The sequence below is a fragment of the Leptodactylus fuscus genome, chromosome 5, assembly GCF_031893055.1.
Source record: "Leptodactylus fuscus isolate aLepFus1 chromosome 5, aLepFus1.hap2, whole genome shotgun sequence".
In the NCBI taxonomy this organism is placed as follows: Eukaryota; Metazoa; Chordata; class Amphibia; order Anura; family Leptodactylidae; genus Leptodactylus; species Leptodactylus fuscus.
This window is the reverse complement of record NC_134269.1, coordinates 79,032,914-79,058,964: the sequence shown is the minus strand read 5'-3', so window position 1 is coordinate 79,058,964 and position 26,051 is coordinate 79,032,914. Positions and strand designations below refer to the sequence as shown.

The 26,051-nt window shown below is 38.6% G+C and overlaps 1 protein-coding gene across 1 annotated transcript in view; it reads right to left on the bottom strand.

The window, feature by feature from the left end:
* UNC13C (unc-13 homolog C) overlaps positions 1–26,051 on the bottom strand; it is a 482,392-nt gene that overhangs the window by 10,171 nt on the left and 446,170 nt on the right. Inside the window, exon 31 of the mRNA XM_075273478.1 lies at positions 21,012–21,159. Coding sequence (XP_075129579.1) covers positions 21,012–21,159 — 148 coding nt within the window. The remainder of the gene's footprint in view (positions 1–21,011; positions 21,160–26,051) is intronic.

Below are 26,051 nucleotides of genomic sequence, written 5' to 3'. Positions count from 1 at the left end.
AGGAGCACGCCCAGATACTTATAGGTCCTGACTATCTCAATACATGTTCCTTGGATCTCCACCGGGGTCGGAGCACCTCTCCGTTTACTAAAGTCCACCACCATCTCCTTGGTCTTCCCAGCATTAATCCTGAGCTGGTTCTGCTGGCACCATTCAACAAAATCCCGGTTTAAGTCTCTGTATTCCCTATCGTCACCATCAGTGATCAGGCCGACTATAGCAGAGTCATCAGAGTACTTCTGTAAGTAACAGCTGGATGAGTTGTGCCTAAAGTCAGCAGTGTACAGTGTGAAGAGGAATGGGGCAAGAACTGTACCTTGTGGTGCCCCCGTACTACAGATCACAGTGTCAGACACACAGTCCTGGGCTCTCACATACTGAGGGCGGTTTGTCAGGTAGTCCAGTATCCAGTTGGACAGGTGATGGTCCACACCACCAAGGTTCAGCTTCTCCCTCAGTATCTCTGGCTGAATGGTGTTGAAAGCACTAGAGAAATCAAAGAACATTATTCTCACAGTGTTCCCGGGTTTCTCCAGGTGAGAGAGAGCTCTATGAAGAAGGTGGATGATGGCATCATCTACCCCAATGCCCGGCCGATAGGCAAATTGGAGGGGGTCCAGAGCGGAGCTCACTAGGGGGCGTAGGTGTGTCAGGACCAGTCTCTCTAGGACCTTCATCAGGTGAGATGTCAGTGCTACTGGTTGGTAGTCATTGTAGCCCATCGGGTTGGGTTTCTTTGGGACTGGTACCACGCAAGATGTTTTCCACAGTTGAGGTACCACTCCCAGCTTTAGACTCATATTGTACATGTGCGTAATAATTTCACACAGCTGGTCACTGCACATTTTAAGAACTCTTGCGCTTATACCATCTGGTCCTCCCGCTTGGTTTGCTCTAATCTTCTTCATTTCCTTACACACTAGAGACTCCCGCAGGATCAGATATTCAGATTGCAGTTGACCGCAGTTCGGTGGGGGTTGGGTCTTGGTGTGTGAGGGGAGGGGGATTGGCTGACATGCTGGTGGAGGGAGCATTTGCTTGGAGTCGAATCTATTGAAGAATAGATTAAGCTTGTTAAGCCACTTCCTGTCCCCTACTGTTTGATGCCCTGTTGTTTTTTTCTTGTGTCCTGAAATTGCCTTAAGGCTGTCCCACACCTCAGAGATTCTACCCTCCCCCATCTGTAGTTCCATCTTCCGCCTGTAGTTGGCTTTCCCTTCTCTGATCAGTTGTCTTAGCTGTTTCTGAACCGCTTGTTCAAAAAATATTCATGCATAACTACAGTACAGTATGCCAAAACAGATTGAATAGGCAGTCTTGAAGTATGTCCTCCTGCACCGCAGACTAAGAAATGAGAGGCGGCCCACCACTTAATAGATAAATTGTCCACAATTAGGAGAACACGTTAATGGTATCCTGTATATAATGTGCTCCATCTTACTGAGAGGGTGCTAATAGCCAGTACCCAAAAACCCCCAGCAAATTCAACAAAGGTTGCATAAATATAAATGACTCTCACCCACATAATAAGCTGTACCACATGCATCTCAGATTATTACTGATGTGAGAGTCAAAAGAGGACAATAGCATTTATTGATTTATGATCACAATATGGGCAAAACCAGGAGCTGAAAATAAGAACGATATGCCATTTCCATTGTGTCTTACTAAACCTTGAAATTATGGAAAAAATACAGAACAAATACAGCCTTGTGAACATGGCATTGAGTGATACAATGTAATACAGATAGATGTTTCAATTCTCCTTTATTTTAATTTTATTTAATGACCTTTATTTAGATGTTACAGTATTGTATTGTCTGCTTATAATTGTTTTAGCACTATATAATGTGAAAGTTACTTTTAAATATTTTACTTAAAATATTGGATTTTCTAATGTATTACAGTGTACTAATTCTTGAACATATGAAATACTCTATAATCCTCCTCTTAAGGCCTGGTTCACATCTGCGATCAGTATTCTGTTTAAGGAGTCCACTTGAACTAGTACGGCGCATGCCAGGTGTGTAACTATGGTGACCGACATAGCCGCCGGGTGTCTACTGCATTAACTCTTCCGGCACCTCGGTCAAAGCTGGCACATGGGCGCCGCCATTTTCCTGGTCATCGCCGGCACCCGCGTAAGCTCCAGGGCCGACGTCACGTTACTATGGCAGCCGAGAGCCTTGTGAAGGCTCCCCAGCTTGTCATTACATTGATTCTATTGCAGGCTATGCTACATAGCCTGAAATAGAAGTGCCAGTATTTTGCAATGCATTAGCATTGTAATGCATTGCATTAGTGATCAGACCCCCTGGGGTTTAAGACCCCTAGGGGGTCTAATAAATGCAAAAAAAAGTAAAAAAAAAAAAAAACTTTCCCTTTCCCTAGAACACATATTAAGGTAGTTAAATACTGTGAAACACATACATGTTAGGTATCCCTGTGTCCGAAATCGCCCGCTCTACAAATCTATTAAAATATTTTTCCTGTTCGGTAAACGCCGTAGCGGGAAAAATAGTCAAAAGTGCCAAACTGCCGTTTTTCACTGTTTTGATTCTGATAAAAAATTTGAATAAAAAGTGATCAAAGCAATAACATTTCCCGAAAATGGTAGAACTAAAAAGAACACCCGGCCCCGCAAAAAAAGACGCCCTATACATCCCAATACACGGACGTATAAAAAAGTTACGGCTGTCAGAATATGGCGACTTTTAGAAAAAAATTTTTTAACAGAGTTTTGGATTTTTTTTTAAGGGGTTAAAATGTAAATAAAACCATATAAATTTGGTATCCCCGGAATTGTACCAAAACACAGAATACAGGGGACATGTCATTTTGACTGCACAGTGAACGCCGTAAAACCGAAGCCCGTAAGAAAGTCATAGACATGCATTTTGTCTTCAAATTCACCCCATTCTGAATTTTTTCCAGCTTCCCAGTAAATTATACAGAATAATTAATGGTGGCATCATGAAGAAAAATTTGTCCCGCAAAGATTAAGACCTCATATGGCTCTGGGAGCGGAGAAATAAAAAAGTTATGGGGTTTAGAAGGAGGGGAGTCAAAAATGAAAAACGAAAATCAAAAAATGCCATCGTCGGGAAGGGGTTAAAAAATTATTCTACTGCTTCTGTATTTTAGTATTCATTCAAAGAAATATTATACATACTAGGTCCAAAGTTGGAGTCACTACAATGTCAGAGCCAACTGGGCTTGTGAATTGGATCAAACGTACACTTACAGTTTTCATACCATAAATAAGACACATAAAGGACACATTGCAATTCTGTGACCACTGAGCTAAAATGCACCTAAAATGACATCATCATCTCTCTCTCTCTTATACTTTTCAACTCTCCCAAAACAACTGGAAGGCTCCAGCAAAAGGGTGACCTACCAGCATCTTGAAAGTGTGGGTAAATCATCCAAGTCCTGCAGAATGCTCCTGCATCTGCCAGGTTTCCGGTCATATTATAGATAACATGGACAGTTTTTGTGCAGCTCATGTCCACATCACAAATGGTGTGTGTGTTAAGTCCCAAAAAGATGTGTGGTACAACCTCAAAAAGGTTATACCTTTAGTAAAAATGGCTTGACCATGCGAAAATTTTCCTCTCTTGACTCATGTATCTCTGCCAACAAAAGTTGGCAAGTATGATCTATCCATCTATCTATCTATCTATCTATCTATCTATCTATCTATCTATCTATCTTACTTATATAGCTCCATCATATTCCGCAGCGCTTTACAGATATTGTCAGTCACTGTCCCATATAGGGCTCACAATTTACATTCCCTATCAATATGTCTTTGGTGTGTGGGAGGAAACTGGAGTACCCGGAGGAAACTCACGCAAACACGGGGAGAACATACAGACTCCTTGCAGATGTTGCCCTTGGCAGGATTTGAACCTAGGACTCCAGCACTGCAAGGCTGCAGTGCTAATCACTGGGCAGCACGGTGGCTTAGTGATTAGCACTGCAGCCTTGCAGCGCTTGAGTCCTAGGTTCAACTACTGCCAAGGACAACATCTGCAAGGAGTTTGTATGTTCTCCCCATGTTTGCGTGGGTTTCCTCCGGGTACTCCGGTTTCCTCCCACATGCCAAAGACATACTGATAGGGAATGTACATTGTGAGCCCTATATGGGACAGTGACTGACAATATCTATCTATCTATCTATCTTGCTACATATGTAATATCTTTTCATTGTGGACTTGGACAGAACATTGAACACTGGGTTCACACAGATTGTCTGTTTAGGAGCCAAATGAAAATGGTGTCATGTCAACCTGCAAGCCCCAGAGGCTGTTCATTATTGCCTATACTACAAACTTATATGCACATTATAGGCATCACTTGAGCAATGTCAATCTTGCTACAATATAGCGCATAGTAGAGGATGTGTACCAGTACTATAATACAACATCTGAATATCTCAATGGGGATGACAATATTGTAATAATCTCCATGTACCTCCATGAATCCAGCATAAGCAGAATGTGACCAATATAAATCAGATACCAATGGGTTATTTGGCCTTACTCGCTTTACCACAGTAAAGTGCTAGGGGTAAGCATGCTCTTTGAACTAAATGATAAATGTAAGTTTATGAAGAAAATAACTGTAATTATTGAAATATACAAAATTCTACTACTTTGCATAACATACAGTATTTACAGTAAAATGTCCATTGATTAATCCATAATAATTAATACTGTATTATATATAGAAATGATCATCTGCTCCGGTTTTACTTCCTCCTGGACAGACCCTTATGCTTCAACATATTTTAGGATATCTTCTTTATATTCATCAGAAAAAAATAAAACCTCAAATGTCCCAAGTTTTCAAAAGACTGAATTTCCGGCCATCTGGCAGAATTCTGCTTAAAGGTTTGACAGGCTTGTTTTTAGGGAACAGTTGTTAAACAATGGTAAATTTACAGGAACAGATGGATTAATCTGGCTGAGGGATATTTGCTTTAAAAAGAAGCTGCTTTTTCAGCTTGGAGTGAAGAGCTGTGGCATTGTCCCACTGAATGTAACCCTTTGTGTTGTGTCAGTATCATCTGAAATGTAAATGAATTCTGCTATTGAGAAGGTTCCAAGGTGATCAGTTCATATAAAATGTGAAATCAAGTGTCCCTATACCAGAATGATGGATTTCAATATGGTGAAATTACATAATTACTGTCACTTACGCTACTGGGGTACAGATTCACACAGGTAGCACTTAATTTATTTTATGTGAAAACAACAAGATACAATTAAAGAGGTTGCCCAGGATAAAAAAAAAAAAAAAAAAAAAAAAAACAAATTGGGCCAGGGAAGTGAAAAAACCCCCCATAATCATCTGTTCCCGATGTTCTGATGCCTCCCAGCGTGTTCCAGTCTCCTGCTCCAATGTTTTCTTCTGGCAGAAGTCCCCCCATCGCAAGTGACCACTGAGACCAATCAGCAGCGTCAGTGAAAGACTTGGGATGTCCCCAGGTCCTTTCCTTAGGCTGCTGATAGTCCTCAGTGGTCATGTGATCGTGGAGGCCAATCAGTGGCCTAAGGAAAAGGGACCTGGGATGTCACAGCCAATGAGGACTTTCTCAGCAAGAAGATATCGGAGCAACAGGGACATCAGAGCACCTGGGACAGGTGAGTATGTTTTTTTTCTGGTCTAATTTAAAAAAAAAAAAAATATTTATCCTGCACAACCTCTTTCATGACCAGATAGCAAGCTACCGTGTTTCCCTGAAAATAAGACAGTGTCTTATATTAAATTCTGGTCCTGAATATATGACATGTCTTATTTTCAGGGGATGTCTTATGTAAGGAGCGGCTCGAGCGGGGGACAACGTCCCCTTAGCGGGGCGCTGGCATGACTGCCGGTTGTAGGTGGTGCAGGAGGTTAGGGGAGGAGGGGAGGTATGCTACTTACCTTCCCCATCTTCATAGCAGCGCTGATGTTGCTGTTGGTCGCAGCGGTGGCAGAAGTGGTGGGCAGGGCTTATCGAAGCTTCCGATGGTTGCGTCAGAGAGCCTCACTTTATGGGCATTGCAGCCTGAACGCTGTGCACTGTTCGCACAGTAAAGCCGGCTGCTGCCTCTGCTCTGATCCACTGTTACAACTGCTGTTGAATGAGCTGGGAGAGTGGACTCCTCACCGTATACGATCTTACCGTAGTGTATGCACAGCAGGCATCTCCCAGCTTATCTTACAGAAGCAGGAACAGTGGATACAACGTACGGTGTCACAGCAGAGGCAGCAGCCGGCTTTCCTGTGCACACGGAGCACCACACACAGTGTTCAGCCGGCTGCAATGTTTTTTGGGGATGTCTTACTTTCGGGGGGTGCTTTATATTAGGCAAATTAGCAAAACCTCCTCTATGCCTTATTTTCGAGGGATGACTTATTTTCTGTGAAACATTCTATTACATGACACACGTCCACATAAAGTATATACCCTTCCCCACCTTCCAACAGCCATAACTTTTATCTTTTTGTTTACACAGAGTTTAAGAGTTTAGTTACTTCAGTACAAGTTGTACTTCCTAATAAATGTAATATTCCATTTATTATTCCATGAAATTTATTCAGACGGGTAAGGACTTGACTGAAACAAAAAACAATGAGGTGATATAAATGGTTCATGCTCTAAATGGGCTAAAGTCGGCGCACAGACAGTGTTAAGCCTGATTCTAGTTAATCTGTTTATTAGTGACCCTGCTATGGAACTGAAGGTGAAGTGCCTGATTTGTCTAATGATATAAAACTTTGTAGGATAATGTAAAAGGGAGTATACTCACCGACTCCAAGCATATTCAACTGTTACCACTGTGTTACAGAGCACATTACAACAACCTTTGTATAAGCTTTGCAGAATTGAAGAAAAACTACTTTGAGGTGTTATGCAAAACAAGTGGTGCACTGAGGGCGGGACATCTGCTCTCTGGAGCACTCCTCTTATCACCCCCTCATCTATCGTCTGCACCACCCTGTGCAGTGACAGTTCTTCCTCTCAATACTATGACATTGCCCATTCTATTTGAGCAGCAAGAGCATTGCCCCCAGGGCTAGAGGCCCCAATACACCAACTGCTTCATTTGCATAAGACCTAAGGTGTTTTTTTTTTAAAAAATCTATAAAAGTGACAGAGATAACAGAGATAGGATGTTTAACACTGTAATGTGCTCAGTAATGATGTAGTGGCAGTTAAAGATGCTTAGAGGAGTTGGTAGACTCCCTTTAAACTTATTTTATTGAAAAATATTACAAAAAACTCAGATAAGTAGGAAGCATGGCCAAAAACATGGAGATGATTTTTAATGAGAAATGTAAATTAATTTATCTATTGCATACATCATAAATGGAATGAAACTGGGGACTTGGATGTTGGGTTTGCAAGCAAGCTAAGTAGAAGTAGCCAGTGTAAAGCAGCTGCAAAAATAAGATACTATGAAATATGAAAAGAAAAAGAAAAAAGCGACCCCAAAGTCCAAACCACAAAGATGAAGCAACACTCCAATACCTTCAAAATAGAGTCCACAGTTTATCTACCCATGGTATACATACTGTATAAATGATCACAGCATCTTAAGGATTAAACAGCAGGGAATGGTGTTCATCACCATCCCCACTGTTGCAGCGGGAGCCTGGCTGTCAGACACAGATGATCGCACAGCTCTGTTTCTGAGCCCTGTGATCACCATCACGTACATGCACGTGGGAATGCGGTAACTAATCACATTCCCTGACGGCCATGTATGTGAAATAGTGTGGGCCCGTTCACACGGAGTAAACGCGCATGTATTTTGGCAAAATACACGTGTAAAAAATACACATGTAAAAATAAGACTCCCATTGAATTTAATGACATTTTTTTTACACATGTAAAAAAACACGTCAAAATACACGTGTAAAATGTTATTAAAGTGAATTGGAGTCCTATTTTTACACGTGTATTTTTTACATGTGTATTTTGCCAAAATACACGCGTTTACTCCATGTGAACGGGGGCTTAAAGCAGGTCAAAAAATGTCAAAAGAGACATGACAACAAAAACAAATCCTTAGTTTTAGAACTGTGATATATTCTACATGGGTTAACAGAACATTTTTAGCCAAGGTTAAAGAAAGGCACGTAAAGGGAATGAAGGGTTAGAAAGATATGAATACAGCCAAGGTCAGTGCTGCATGGTTTATCTCATACAACCATTTTCAGTGAAATTTTTACCACATTGTTAACATCTGTTGCATCTGTCGAATTACAGTAAATGATGACATTCTGGCAGCTACGATGAGGGGAAATTTACTATTCACAGATTTATAGAGCTATAATGGTGGCCATATACATCTGTTTTCAATTATTGCCCTCTTGTGGCAACTCAAAAGGGCCATTGATGAGGACTTTTTGACGGTACACACATTATAAATTTTTTAAATATTTTTATGTGACAGTATGGAAATCTTAAAAATTGTCATTGGAGTAAGGTTTCTTTATCGACCTTACTGCCCAAAGGCCAGTACAATTCTGCCCATAACAATATTGCATAAGGCTAGGAAGACTAAGGATGGGTTTGCCACAGGATGTCCATTGCGGCAATAGACCTGGCGGCAGCAAAAAGTAGTGAAGTTGTCTGGTTATCAGAGTGGCTTATTAGGCGATTGACCTGGCTTTCAATCTTTTACTTGCAAAGGGTAGAAACCACAGTCAAACCTGCTGCAATAATTGATGTGCTGCATGCTCAAAACCCATAGAGTAAGACACTTTGTGCTGCAGTTTTTTTCTGCAGTGTATGAATTGGACCTGTTTAGATCCCATCCCTTACACTGCTACTGTACACTGGTTGCAATGGGTTAGCCATCAGCTATTATACTTTGGCTATTCTTCTGAAAACTAACCCTGTGTGTCCTTGGCCTCAATATACATTTATTTTAATGAACACAAACTGTGTTCTGTGTCCTCACCCTATATATTCTGCCAAATTGTATGATGTCGCCACTTAATCCTTAGCTAGATTATACCATTACTTTATTAAATTATACTGTCCTTTATGTATAGATACAGGGTCCCTGAACAAAACTGCAGTAGGGACTGTATCAACACCTGATCAAAAAGCAAAATGGCTTCCCTTTTTACTGTTGTTAATAACTCCTGCATTGCCAAACTAAGCCATTGTACACTCAGGTTGTATTACAGCTATAATTTCCCTGTTGGCTAGGTTTTCGATGGGGTTTCAGGCACACAGTAGTACTTGTGGTTTTGTTCAGCCCTGGTCACATAATCTGTCTATAATATGTCAAATAACTGAGCTCCTTACTGCAGTGTAAAGAGCTGTAAAATGCACAGCAGGTCTAAACTGCTCATTAATATGCACAAAGGCAGCTCTGATGAGAAACTGTCAATGTACAAAGCCAAAGCAATTCTATTTAAGACCTTTACTGGGAGAAGTCTGTATTTTTTCTGTTACATTCCTATTAAAACCTCCTTTGCTAAGCCTTGACATTATGTTAATATTTGACATGAAAGGAGTAATTAAAGGTGCTTCTAGTAATATATAACAGTGTGGATCTCATCGTGACAGATGAAACAGTTTCTATTCTGGGGTTGAGTTTTATTGTCAATGCCACGGAATGTGGTAAGATTTATGTAACGGTTAACCACATTGTCAGTCACCGAAATTTGCAATTAGTGGAAATTTGGAGCTTTCTAAGTGATAATTTTCTAGCCGGTGGTTCTGGTTTAGTTGTCATCGATTTAATGAATCTGAGTAATTATTTTATTATTCCATTGGTCTCAATTTATAAGCTGAACTAAGTCAAGCCAAGTCAAGATCATTTTAACCTTATTACTGACATTATCACATTTATTGCTACTATTCATTTATAGATTTGCAATTCTCACCATAGATTTGCTATTTGTAGCAGAAGGGATTCTTCTTACATGTTGCTTGCTTGTGCTTTAATCTATGATTGCTGGGAGTTGTAGATTCACAAGAAAGGCGCAGGCTGACAAGTGCATAGTTGATGGAATTTTATGAGCCACCAAGCAGAGTTCAGAACATGGAATTTTTATCAATTTATTAGTTTTCCCATGGTTTTCGCTGATTTATAACCTACATGTAAAATCCACACCTTTTTTTTTTTCTTTTTTTAGATGTAGATTGTGAGCACCATTAAGGGATCACAATGTACTTTTTTTTCCATATCAGTATCTCTTTGTAGAATGGGAGGAAATCCACACAAACACGAGGAGAACATACAAACTCCTTGCAGATGCTGTTCCTGGCGGGATTCGAACTCCAGGACTCCAGCGCTGCAAGGCTGCAGTTCCAACCACTGAGCTACCGTGTTACCCCAAAATCCACAATCATTTTTATATGTGATTGCAATTTTACAGAAACAATTCATGGAAGACGTACAGTTTTTGCAGATTTTTTTAATGCTTTGTCATTACGTAATAATTTGCCTTAATAATGAAGTTCCCCTACTGATAAACATTGGCTATTTACTTGTTAAATGAAATGCGTTGTTAGAAAATAGACTATTAAAAAAAATTTTTTTCTTACTATATCTAATCTATATTCATCTGTGTGTGTGTGTGTGTGTGTGTGTGTGTGTGTGTGTGTGTGTGTGTGTGTGTATATATATATATATATACACTCACCGGCCACTTTATTAGGTACACCTGTCCAACTGCTCGTTAACACTTAATTTCTAATCAGCCAATCACATGGCGGCAACTCAGTGCATTTAGGCATGTAGACATGGTCAAGACAATCTCCTGCAGTTCAAACCGAGCATCAGTATGGGGAAGAAAGGTGATTTGAGTGCCTTTGAACGTGGCATGGTTGTTGGTGCCAGAAGGGCTGGTCTGAGTATTTCAGAAACTGCTGATCTACTGGGATTTTCACGCACAACCATCTCTAGGGTTTATAGAGAATGGTCCGAAAAAGAAAAAACATCCAGTGAGCGGCAGTTCTGTGGGCGGAAATGCGTTGTTGATGCCAGAGGTCAGAGGAGAATGGCCAGACTGGTTCGAGCTGATAGAAAGGCAACAGTGACTCAAATAGCCACCCGTTACAACCAAGGTAGCCAGAAGAGCATCTCTGAATGCACAGTATGTCGAACTTTGAGGCAGATGGGCTACAGCAGCAGACCACCACACCGGGTGCCACTCCTTTCAGCTAAGAACAGGAAACTGAGGCTACAATTTGCACAAGCTCATCGAAATTGGACAATTGAAGATTGGAAAAACGTTGCCTGGTCTGATGAGTCTCGATTTCTGCTGCGACATTTGGATGGTAGGGTCAGAATTTGGCGTCAACAACATGAAAGCATGGATCCATCCTGCCTTGTATCAACGGTTCAGGCTGGTGGTGGTGGTGGTGTCATGGTGTGGGGAATATTTTCTTGGCACTCTTTGGGCCCCTTGGTACCAATTGAGCATCGCTGCAACGCCAAAGCCTACCTGAGTATTGTTGCTGACCATGTCCATCCCTTTATGACCACAATGTACCCAACATCTGATGGCTACTTTCAGCAGGATAATGTGCCATGTCATAAAGCTGGAATCATCTCAGACTGGTTTCTTGAACATGACAATGAGTTCACTGTACTCCAATGGCCTCCACAATCACCAGATCTCAATCCAATAGAGCATCTTTGGGATGTGGTGGAACGGGAGATTCGCATCATGGATGTGCAGCCGATAAATCTGCGGCAACTGTGTGATGCCATCATGTAAATATGGACCAAAATCTCTGAGGAATGCTTCCAGCACCTTGTTGAATCTATGCCACGAAGAATTGAGGCAGTTCTGAAGGCAAAAGGGGGTCCAACCCGTTACAAGCATGGTGTACCTAATAAAGTGGCCGGTGAGTGTATATATATATATATATATATATATATATATATGGCCTCTACACCTAATAATAGGTTTTGTGTTCTGTATTATTGCAGCAGTCTCCTCTTTTTAAACAAAGGCAGTATGACACTAACAATAACAGTTATCTATATAGATAATATATATTATCAATATTATATGTATTACATAGCTATATTATTCACAATAACTAGTTGACACAGTTTATCTACTCCCTCTTCCCCGTATAAAGATCATGGAGAATGTCTAGAAAACTCTCCCATAGATCTCAATGAACATTTCCAACAATTGTGTCTATGACTCATATGGATGTCGTAAAATATATATCTGAATGGCATTAAAGGGAATGCGTCATGAGAAAATGACCTATTGCTATAATTACATTTTTTATTAAATAAAAACGTATTACATGTATTATAATTAATAAGAACCTTTCATTTCCCATGCAATTTTCTCTATTTTAACAAAATCGAAAAAATTCTGCAGTTCTAACTGCGGCCATTCAGAAATAAACTAGTCAATCACTTCTTGTTTCCTGGTGATGGACAACAGACCATAGACTCAGTAGTCTGGACTGAAGGAGACCCTATTGGTTTTCTAGATATCGTCTGTGACCAGTGTAAAGAGGACTAGATACGCTATGAAATCACCTATTGTGACTGGCGTATTCCGTATCTTTCCTACACATACGGATTTCTACTCTACTGCTTAACAATTTGTAGGCCACAAGGTACCTCTGACTTGTGGCCTACAAGCTGCTATGTAGAAAGTGGTGAGTATCCGTTCACTACTCAAAGCTTTGATCTGTTCTCCTTCGGGCGCACAAGACATGCTGCTGCTCAGTGTCTACAGCAGATAAAGACCATGGACCTGGGAGCAGAGGGGTTAATGATAAATCAATGCTCACTCTTTTCTCCCAGGAATGTGGAGGCACTGAAGCTTTATTTTCAACATGTTTACCTAATATGAAAATCAGCATAAGTTCACATAAAACAAAATAGCTAAGAAAGTAAACTTATGTTCTATGTGCAAAATATTCCTGAACAGATACCTATATGCTGCCATTTTTTTTTATTATGTATAATGTATTACCATATTGCTCCATGTGTGCTCAATCTTTAGTTTCATCACACTGAAGTCAATGAAAGGATCAACTACAGATCAAAATTCGAAATGATCAAACACATGCATTCTGTATTTTACATTTTAAACATGTGAGATCAATGCTGACTTGCACATTTCTTTTCATAAGCTTTACAGAAGTACACTTTAAAGTACATTTATTTTCTTGAAACATTTCCCAAAGAAAAGCTTAAATATTTTACCACCTCCTCCTGGTAAACTACTTAAGCATTTATTTAATATGGTTTAATTTCTTCCCGGGCCTGGAATCCTTTCATGTACAGTATTTGTGAACAAAGTGAATAAATATGCTTTAAAATAAAGTGTACTTTTTTAAAGTCTATAAAAAGAAAACTGTATACATATAACAACAAACAGTGCAAAAAGTGACAGCCAGATGCAATGCCAGTATAGCACAGATCGATGCGCCTATACAGTCTTCTAACATATTCTAAAACACTGTTGTCAAAAAGATTGGAGCTACAATGTTACTCGCATAATATCTTCGTAAGTAATAACAAATAGCTGGAATTAATACTAACTCCTTAGTCCTGACATCTTCAATGCAATTAGTTACCTTTGTATTAGTATGCAGGTAACCTGTCAATTGCTGGGTAGGACCACCCACTGGACTCCTAAGTCCAGAAGGGGAAGAGGTGTAAAATAATGACTATTTAGTAATACATTCCTGTGGACCTTTTCCCACTAAATAATGTACAGGCCCTCCTGCTCAATAACATGCTGCGTGCAGATTTCAATATAACAGGTTCTCTTTATAATGGTTGTCAGACCCATTATAAAAGAGCCAAATGCTCTTTAAGAACACTGTAAGCTTCTGAGTCCTAGGTAGTATGCTTCTGTGATTAGTATAACATTAATTTTATAATATTCTTTTTAACATTATGGACTCTTTAAATTATTTTAAGGAGTCAAAAACAGTCTTTATATGTGGTATTTATAGTTCATATTAAAAATGGAAGCATCAATTGTTTAAAGATGACTATATAAAAATCAAACCAATACAATGCAGACTCTGACCTTATATAATTCACATTATTTAAGACTATTAAGATCTCAAAATTAAAGTCACAGATTTAGCCATATCAATTCAATAGCTACATCGTAAGTAACAATTTAAATCTCATCTCATAGTTGGACTGTCCTTCTATATGACAGGTACTAATTTACATAAATATGGCCGCATATTACTATGGTGAAAACTGGTGGTCATCATTACTACTTTAATTCCTAGGTACAGTATAAAAGCTTTGATGTACTTTTGACAGTAATGTTTTATATAAAATAACTGAAATGTACTAAAAAGCAAAGTAATTAAAATAACGTGTAAAATTCAAACAAAAAGTTGTCATTTTTTGCCATTACGACACTATTTGTATTTTAACACACGAAGATGGAAGCCTAAATGATTCAGCTCACTTTAGAGGGGTATCACAACATAAAAAGTGATGTGATATTGCTAGAACAGCATATGCTAGCAATTACATCCCCAGCATAGCCAATCTAAGTAGAAGCCGATTAGGTACAAGCCAATTACTTATTTCCTTTGCACAGCAGGGGTATCCAACATATGTGCAAGAACCTGTTACAAATCTCCTTTCAAGTGAATGGGGCTATATTATCGTTTCTGAAAGGTAGTAGGACAGAACTGCCACTGTGCAAAGAAAATCTTAGAAGGAACCTCTCTGCATTCCCTGGATTGGTAGGAGTACCAGCAGCCATACCCAATGATGAAGAAGTGATGGGATATTATAGCAACATTACAGCAATTCTGATGGTGAAAAACCTTTCGATTACATCCCATATTACATGCCACAGAATAAATACATACCCAAACCACATAATAAAAATAGACCCCAACTAAATACAGACTCCAGACCATCTAAATATAAGAACAGAACCCCTAAATACAGAGCCAGTAAGGAACCCTAAGTAAATACAGACAAGACTTCATAAAATATTTACTCCAGAAGAAATACAGACCCCCAGATCAGTCCTACAGCCCTTATATACAGAGCCCAGACCCCCAAACAATCACAGACCTCAGACCAGACACTTATCTACTGTACGGTCTTCTCTTCTGCCGCTCTGTAGATTCTGCTCACTGTGGATTCAGGGCCTGCACATGGCTCATTACATTATTATAGGTCCTATACTCCACTAGGAAATAGCATCTATCAATACTTAAGGATAGATCCTATTTCCCAGTGGCCTAAGGATCTTTGATGACGTCTTGATCTTGAAAGTTCTTCAAAAGAGCTTATTCCACATATCAATTTTATTAATTTTTTCCTATGATTGCAGCAAAAATACGATAAAAATTGCAAAGTGGTGTCATTGACAGGTGTCTATTCTTGTCTACCCCTCATTCCAGCCCTGATTCTATTTCATTTACAGTAATAACCTGATGGAACAGAGACTACCTGATGTCCACTGCAAACATTTGCTATCAGAAACATCCCACTGAAATCAATGGACGTTTAACAGACATATATTTTTATGATAAAAAAGGAATAAAGTACAGAAAAAATGGTGCAAATAGAGCCTAACAGTGCTATAGGACTGGGAGATAGAAAGTCAATCAAACTGTAAACAATTCCTCCAACACTGTAAAGTTAACATATGGATCTTCTTGACAGGAGCTGCACTGAGTTAATGTAACAAATATAACAACATTGTGTATTATTGTCTGGCAAATGTCCTTTAGTGGTAAAAAAAAATATTTAGACAAGTCTTGGGATTTGATGATAGTGACACTCATGGAAACATATTGGAAAATTAAAGCTCTACTTTGGCATTTCAATCCGCAAGAGACAAGCTTCCTCTGAAAGGAGATTTGTCAAATGAAGATCCTACGTACCATGATTGATTTCATTGTTCCAAACTTTTTCTACTACTGTATATCAAAAATATATTCTAGTGACAGAATCAATAGTGTGACCCCCCCTGAAGGGAAACATACTGTATATTTTTGTCAGCTGCAGAAAGTTATAAGATCTTTATCACATTATTCCATTCAGAAAGCACAACAGCGACATGTTTCCGCCTACTTTTTAGGAGAGTGTTACATTACATCATTATTGTTTAAAAAAAAATAGTTAAAAAATATTTAAATAATTATTTTTTATGATTTTTCTTTTTTTAACCATAAGTTCATTTTATTGCAATATCCTTTATTTAGATGTGATCACTTGATATGCTACAATTTAAGCACGATTATGAAGGTAATGCTGCTGGAACCATATCGGAAACAACAGCAGCAAAATATATCAAATGAACACAAACCCAAACAAAAAAGAAACTACTTCTGGGATAACTAATGGAGGGTAATTAGTTGTGTAAATTAAGAAAGATGCACTTAATGGGGAATTCTAGCCAAGTCATTTTCTAAAATGTCATATAGACATGTCAGGAAATGGTAATTAGTGCAGGCCCATATGCTCAGACCAGCAATGCTTTACTAAATCAATGGGCCACTAGCTGAATTCAGTCACGTCACATATCTGTCACAATGCCAGATTCTAATTTTTTCTCACTTCTTTTCTCTCTTCAGTGCAACAACCACAAACAATATTTTTGCAAACAAGCTGAGAAATAGACTGCCTCAAGGTGAAGCCCAACCTTCAATCTAAATTCTGTCTGAGGCGGAGTTCAGATGTTTTTTTTTTCGGTCAGGATTACAGGTTACAGTCTGTTGTCTTGATCGGTTGCCAATGGATGCGACCACCAATCTAGAAACTTTCTATGGTCTGGTCTTGTCAGGAACCCAGCTATGATTTTGTAGGGGCACTACATGTCTCAGAAGATATCCCGGCCACAATAAGGACATCATGGCTGATTTTATGATGTTAGAAAGATCCTGCATTCATGGTCATATCCACTGGCAATCGATCAAGACCACAACTTATGACCACAAGATATTTAGAGAAATCTTTAAAACTATGCAAAATGTTTAATTACTTATATTTGCAAAAATGTTTAACTGTTAATTATCTACAAATTTAAAAATTGGTACCTACATGGGAATATCCCTTTGACATACAAGATTATTCATATGCTGAGTCAAAGTAATATGGGCAAAGAAATATACTTCAGTGAGTAAGAAGGAATACTGAGGTAAGTATGGCCCTCATGATTTAAAGTTCTAGGTTGATAACAACTTACTAAGATAGGCTTACTAATATAGTATCCTTCATATTCATAAGAAGTGGACTTATTAAGTGAAATATACAGACATGTCCAACTAGCGAACTAAATTCAAATAAATTCTGTATGCAGGAATGCAAAATGAAATGACTTATTCCATTCAAAAAGTTTCAACCTGCATCACTAAAAGCTGCATTCAGTAGTCTAATACTACCGCCCTTGCTGTTTGGTCTACACCATTACAATCTTCCACCCACTCTCCCTTCCATTAGCTGTTACCTACCCCTCCCCTTGCTTACCCTACCAGCTCCTGGACCACTTTACTTCTTGGTTTCCTCATTTTCTATACTGTGACTGTAACATCCCCACTAACACCTCATCTCCCCATCTGCCACTCAGTTTACTCGGCAGCTTTCAGGCAATTTGCAGTCATCACTGCCCCTATCGGCTACCATTAACTACAATAAACTCTTAAAAGTGCATTGGATGAGGCAGTGCCCATGTCCATCCAAAACTTTTGACATTGGTGTAAATCCTGGCACACACCACAAATGCTATTTCTTCAGCAATGCTCTGGCTGTGCTAAACATCTGTGGGAAAAAAAATCACATAAATCAACAGACTACCTTTACTTCAAGTTCATGTTCTAAACCTATAACTCCATGCCAAATAATATTACTCTCATCTCCTCACTATCTGAAAACCCAAAACTATCCAAAGACAAGCAGGTGCTCATCACAGAACTCAAAGCTGGAGAACTGACCATTTTCTCGAAAGAAAAAATGACGATATCCATCAAGAAATAATCACTAAAGCCACACGCAGCATTAATACTCTTCCTTACCACACTTCATCCTGTTCACTCTCTTTCTTTGAGCCAGTTACAAGCTCTTTCCTTCTTCTTGTGTTTCTATATGCATTAGCAACTCTACCCCTTCACTCCTCCTCGGTCTCTGTCTCTAGCTATCACTACTTACCATAATAATTTAACCTCTTCCTCTTGAATCTTTCTTTCCTCTTTCAAACTTATCATAACCCCACTGCTGAAAAAAATGTTTCTTGATGTATCCTTTTGCTAACAACTGACTTTTCTCTAATCCCCTACATTTGGTCTACTCTTGTATAATCCACTCTCTCCACTAGCCCTCTTCTTTACCTCTTACCTCACCTTACCTCTTACCTCAATCTGATTATCATTCTCTGCTGAAACTGCCCTTACAAAAATCTACAATGACCTTCTTACAGCTAAATCTGATGACAATTATTCTATTATTATTATTATTCTGAATATCTTTTCAGCATTTGACACTGTAGACCATCAACCTCTCCTCAGCATGTTATACTCTATTAGCCTCCTAGCTCTCTGACTACATTTCCATATAATTTTTTGTCTCTCTCTTCTCCTCTTCCCTTAGTTGTCAGGTTTCCTTATGGCCTAATTCTTCCCCATTACTCCCTCAGCACAGTACACTACTGGACAAACTATCAGCAAATTTGCTTTTGCCATCTTTATTCTGATGTCACTTAGTTTTACTTAGTTTGTCACTTAGAACTTTTCCTGTGACATCACCCCGCTCTACTAGAGAACACCAGTGACCATCTCTCTGCTGTCTCTCACATTATGTCTTCCCTCTATCTGAAATGCAATCTTTCTAAACCTGAACTACTGCTGTTTCCACCATCTACTAACTGGCCTAACACCCATATTTCCATTTTAGACTGTGTTCCTTACCATAACACCAAGGCAATATGTGAATTGTCTTGGGGTTGCGTTTGATTTAGAAGTTTCCTTTGCCCCTATATTCAATCACTTGCATGCACATGCCAAATTACCAGAATACACCCTTGACTTGATTACAATGACTCCTTTATATTTCCAACCCACTGGCTAACACGGTACGAGAACAAACATTTTCCAATGACTCCCTACTAATAAGCCTAGTTGTCTCTAAACTAGCCCTCTACTATCTATCCTGAATATGGAAGCCAGGCTCATCTATTGGTCTACATACTACACCTGGGCCTTCAGCATGTGCCAGTCATTTTGCTAATTGCCTTTCCACTATGGAATTCAATCTAAACTTATCACCATCATCCACAAAGGTCTCTGCAATGCTGCACCTACCTATATATCCTCTCTCACTTCTCTCTACCACCCTACACATGCTCTCCATGCTTGTACTCATAAATCCGTCTGTTCTTCCTGGATTTAAAATTCCCTCTTAGGACCAAAATTTTCATGTCATTGGTGATATTATGATCTTCATTGCAGAAATGTTTTGACACAGGAAGGTCCATTCTCTGTTCTCTAATTGTATGGTGATGTGATTAGCAGCTCACTGTCACCTCCAACTAACACAGGAACATTTCCATGCAGACAGAAAAGGTGCAAAACCTGCCCTCACATACTGACCACTGGCAAGATAGAGATACCAAATTCCAACAGGGAATATAAAATCCCAGGTATGTTCACCTGTAACACACCTAATGTAGTGTATTTAATAATGTGCACTAAATGTTCCACATTTGTATGTTGGAGAGACCGGTCAGAATCTCAGAATGAGGATAAACTCACATCGCCATACGATTAGAGAACAGCGAATGGACCTTCCTGTGTCAAAACATTTCTGCAATGAAGATCATAATATCACCAATGACATGAAAATTTTGGTCCTAAGAGGGAATTTAGAATCCAGGAAGAACAGACGGATTTATGAGTACAAGCTGATGACCTTATTTAACACTCTGGAGAATGGGATGAACCTCTCACATGGGTTCGTGGCATCCTACAGAAATCACTGAACTGAGACAGCCATAAATCCACTCTGTGACCTGATAAGAACCTGGGAACTGTGGAATTGTTTACGTATATATACCAATAAGCCTCTTCCCCTCTTCCCCCCTCCCTCCTAAAATTCTATTCCTAGTGTCCTGTTGTACATAAATATGCAGCCTTCAGAAATTGTTTTTAGATATATCTGAAGAAGAAGCCGAGAGCTTCGAAACGTTATAATCTGTCATCATTATGAGTTAGCCATTAAAAATTTAAAAAAAAAAGGTATCAACTACTGAAGACTTTCAAGTTTTTTGTTTTTTATATTTTCTATCCACTGGCTAACACATTACAAAAACAAACATTTTCCTTATAAAAGGAATGGAAAATATATAGGAAGTGCATCTTCCTTCTGCTCAATCCACTACTGTCTTTGGCTCAAAAACTACCAATATTAGTTGGAAGTAATAAGTGAAAAGCAGGGAAAGCAGTAGTAGTAAGAAGCTAGAGGTTCTGGATACTTTCCAAAAAAAAAAGTTAAGAGGTGTAAGAGGTGACTCGGAATTGGAGGCACTGTGCCAGAAAGATATAAAGGGAGGGCACCAGGCAAATAAAATTACTTATTTATTGTACTTTTTATTGTTAAGTGGAGGGTTGCTTTTGAATAGAAGACAAACAGCTAGTTTAAGGAGTATTTTACACTGTCTGTATTACAAATATGGTTAAGTATATTGAAAATATAGCCATTGCAGCAACTGAGGTGTCTTACTAATTTCGATACTAAGGAACAATATATTTGTTTGGTTTCTGGCTATAATAGCTTCCAATTACTTTGGAAAATAATTTTTATGTTTCCTGGAAACAAGCACAGAAATAAAATGCCTTCAGCCCGCATTTCAGAAAGGAGGGGCGAAGAGCTTTGCCTATTCATTAATGACAATTCCCATAATTTACTAAGTGCTAATGAAAAGAGCAAGTCTAGAATTGCTCTAAAACTGTTATTTATCTCCATAACTTCACTAGATCCCACAGATTTTAATTATTAGGAAGAGTATAAATGAAGCACACATACCTTGAGATGTCTGCGTTTCTATAAATTTTTTTATCAAAGCATCAGTAGTTTGAGTGTAGAGGCTGAGAGCATATTTCAATGACTGTAGGTCTTGGCTCTTCTCCAGAAAATTCTTCTTCAGTCCACTTCCTCCAGCGTGAAAGTATTGCTATAATAAAGGAGATATTAGCACTGTAAGATTTCATTTAAAAAAGGTAACCAGCCAAACAACAAATAGTTACAAAAGTTCTATGACGTTAAATGCAAATCCATGTGATTGTAAGGGGGAATTCACATGTCAGCAGTTTGCGCACTCAAAAAGATCCCATTGATTTCAATGGGAGTTACGAGCGTATACGCCGCATAATTTTGTGCGCAAACTGCTGACACGCGTATACGTGCCAGATTGCGCTCCACTTTACTACGTGTGAATTCCCCCTTAATGCTTCTATGTCTGTAAAGCAATGCATTCTTAAATAATGAAGAAACAGAATCCTAAAGCTATACTTAGAGAAATGAATAAGTAGTTACTATATTTACTGTAAGTACACAGTAGGATGTGAATGTTTGGACAGGAAACACACCTTTTTTTTATCAAGAGACCAATGCATGATTAGGCTACATGTACAATATATTGTACTAAGTCCCAGTAAGTAAAAAGTATTATAAACACACGAATATTAGAAACAAGAAAAAAATGTAGTATTGTATGTGCAATACAATGCCCTGATAAGCTAAACATCAGTGTTTTATTCAGACTGTTCTAGTGTAATGATTGGTACCTTTATTTACGCCACATGGATATACTACCCTGTGTACAACCTAGTTATCAAGAAGAATATAGGATTGTTGGCCAAGTGTGCATGTGCTCTGAACAGGAGAAGGGTGTAAAATATTGCCAGACACATCTGGCTTATGTTTCCTGAAACAAAAGGATCAGGCATGTTATAATTCAATCACCCGATTGTTCTTTCCCAGGACATCTGCCATCAGAGAAAAGGTTTTAGGCATTCCCCTGAAGTCAGCTGGCATGACTGACATTTTCCTGATGTCTATGGCCGTATATACCCTTTCGGCTCACTGCAACTAGACATTGTTGTACTTAGAGAATTTTATTTTTCTCACTTACAACTTTACTTGTACAGACATAGACAGTCAACATGTGCAACACTATATATTGGACATATATAACCAAAAAATACAAAATGGTGTTCAAGAATGAATGTTCACTTTATGGCATACCTAAACAACAACTCTTGTTTTCTGCCAGAATTTGTGTCATTATTAGTTTTTGTAATGTACTTTATTACACTTGTATACATATATTGAATGTTTTTGTCTCTTTACTCTGAAATTCTGCATTGAAATCCACTTTATGTCCCTTCTGCATTCCTTTCCCTGTTATTGGCAGCAGAAATCCTCACTAATTCTGACTGTAAGTATAAGTGAAAACCAGTGTAAAACAGAGAAACTGGGACTGGAAGGGGGTCATAACCACTTGCATCTCAGACCAATGACCAATAACTAGGGAAAGAATACACAAGAGACAGAAACTGGATTTCACAGAAAGGAGAAAAATGTTAAAATAAGGCCCTGTAGACCTGTAAATATTATTCTCACTTTAGCTTAGTGAATACCAAGTCAAGAATGGCTTCTCTTCACACTTAACATGAACAAACATTGTTCCGCTTACTACACAGAACTCTTATTATTAGCTACACAAAGACCTTGGATTGTGTAGATAGAGGAACCACTTGAGACACATTCATGGATGATTCATTACCGACAGACTGGAACTAGAAACAAAGCCACTGACTTTCTTGTTGAATGAAGTATTGTTGTGACTGTATAGATTTCTTAGAACCTCACACACTTTGGATACTTTATTTATTCTACAGGACAGCTACATTATTGAATAGCTAGAACATATTATAAATATGGAGTCATAAAGAAAAGTGCAATGAATATATCTCTACCCCTGTGAACTTCAGCATAGGTCCACCTTTAATTTTTTTTTTTTTTTTTACTGTTACCTCCTACTATTTGTACCAATATCAGCTCAATTTTGAGACCAGAACACAACTGAGTTGGCCTAATGTTCTTGCAAAAACAACCAAACCATGAAAATCGTGATAAAAACTGACAGTAAAAATGAACAATTCTGCCCTTTTCTTAAGATTAGGATAATCAGTAGAATTGTTGGGGTTGCAGTGATAGTAGTCACAATCGCAGTCTACTGTCTGAAAGGATCCAAAGCTCCTTTGTCACAAGATGTCAACAATATTACAAATTACAGGTGATTGGTTGGGGGTTCTGTAAAATATAACAGTAGATATCAAAAGAATATGCACTGAGGCCCAGAAGCTTCACGTTACACTTTTGATTTTAGGAGCCAGTTGATACCTAGGTTTATTTTAATCAGGTTTACATGGCTTTCTAATACCCAGAATGGCATAACATGTTACAATATCAGTAAAAAGTGAAAATGAAAAACCTGAGATTGAATGGAATAAAAAAAAACAAAAAACAGATCATGGCAGATTTGTCAAAGTGATCAGAATCAATGATGACTGATTCATTATATCCATTATAGTCCTGTAAAAGTCACGACTATAAGTAATGGTGCAAGTGTGAACATAACATCACAAATATGTGTATTTGAAGCCTCATTCAATGTATCTATTAAGGACTCTGGATGTGATTTTGGAGACATTGTAAGCTTTAAAAGACAGAATGGGCATCTTTTATGATTTAGAGTGATGTGCGCGGTAACTTGTACTTGTATTTTCCATTAATTGTTCCCTGTCTGGAAAGAAACATTCTGCTAAGATTTGGGAGCACGTGCTTATACTGACAAGTGATGTAACACTTTTGTGTAGCAAAAACCAAACACAAAGACATAAATATTAATACATAAGAAAAGCCCAAATTTTACCATAAATAGATTTCCCTGAGATTTATTTCTCTGACCCTAATACAATCCAGTAGGCTAGGATACATTGATACTATGCACATAAATAAAATAGTATGCAACACACTTTGACACATAATATATTCTTTATGACTGGAGAGTCCAAATGACACAAACAATCTACTGCATGTAAAGCACCGTGTTGGCTCCTGAGGTCACTGATGATCCTAAAGGCCTGTTTTTCTATATATAACTTATGTGACCCATAGCACATGTGGGGTGAGAGGATCTATCTTCATATAAACAGTGTAGGGGAAATTTATCAAGTTTACACTCCAAAATTATCATCTCAAAAACTCAAAAGTAAGGATTCATAAGTTTTGGGGATTATTTGCACATATTTTTGTCTTTTTGTATTTTTACACAACTTCATTTCTAAAAATGTGAGTGGGAAAGTTGCAATCCTACGGCAGTAAAGAGGTGGCCTAGAAAATGAATTAAGATCTAAAGTCAAAGGCATATGTAGATACAGTATTTTCCTCTTCACTACAGTAGGTGCAGTATTATGACCTTGGAGCTTGTACAGATAAGTGAAATACCTTGTGCCCTGAGCCCTTACCATAAACCAAATGAAAGCAGTATAAATGGTGGATTATGGCTAGATGTTACTTAGAGCACACATAACTATCCCCCAAGGGCAAAAATCATTGGACATGCAGAGACCATTAAAATAAAAAGGCAACCTGTAGAACAAATAAAAGAAAAGCATTGAAAAGTAAATGTGATGGGGGTATATAAAAGCATAATTGGAGAATACATTACAGGGGATATGACATTATCCTTTCACCAGTTTAAATACTGTGAAAATGAAGTGATTATTTTCATCCTCATACAGCAAGACTATAGATGCTATACCGCTAAAGTCATAACATGAGTCGTGGAAAGAAAATGTCAGGTGTGACAGTCTTATATCAACGCTTTCAGGGAAATAGGCCAGGATAAGAAAATAATTTAATTTGCTAGGGTGAAATTGGATCTCTCGAAAAAAGATTGATCTACAAAAATGGATATCTCTCTATGCTAGATCATGTGTATTAAATATTTGCAAGGTATTAAATGACCATATAAAACCTACAAGGTTGCCGGATACTGAGGAAATTTGGTTACAGTCTCAGTTCGGCAAAAGGTTTATGCCTTAGCCTTGTAGTACAAGGCATACAAAGTGATCAATGTACTCACGTATCGAGTGCATCATTCATTTTGTTCAGCCTCCAAATGGTGACCCAGTTGGTCATGGGTCTGACAGACTGATCTGCCAGTTCCTACACCAGCAGAAGTCACCGATGTCTCTGAAAGTCTATGAGAGCGTAAGATCCAGGTTTTCTTTATAGTTTGCATTTCTCTATTAACTTGACTAGTGAAAGACTGACTCGTTTTTACACACTGCTTAGAGAAAATCTGCTCCATAATTGTCTCTCTCACCCAGCCCCCAAAATCATGCAGGACATTAAGATGTATTGACATATATTGATGTGAGTAAAGTACTTTGGTTTTAATATAAAGCTCCTATTTAGCTTTAGCATCAGATTAAACCTTTGTTTCTACTTCTATCGCTCTTTGCTGGTGCCCTTTGCTAGTCCCCCCCCCCCCCTTCATAGACTTTTAGAGTAATGTAATCTGAGTTATGTGATCTGAAATCTGTCTCATAATAGATATAATAGAATTTTCACAGGGGAAGTCAGTTTAGCAGAGGAAGGGAAAAACTAATACAAAGTTTCTGGCTTGTACTATTGATTTATGCAAAGTTTATTGAAATGACAGTGCCTATTTAAACCTATTTTAAAGGGGCTCTATCAGCAAAATCATGCTGATAGAGCCCCACATATGCGTGAATAGCCTTTAAAAAGGCTATATTAAACTACCCCCCCCCCCCCCCCGTTTTAAAATAAAACCCTAAAAAAGAATGTTATCTACTTGCACATCGTGCACGATGGGCAGGCATTCAGGGTGCGCCGTCTTCTTCATCCACGCCTCTTCTTCTTCTGATGTCCTCCGGTCCCGTCCTCCTCCGGCGCTCGCGGACTGACACTGATTTTTTTAAAAAATGGCCTGGGCGCCTGCACAGTAGCCATAGTAGAAGCCGCATGCTA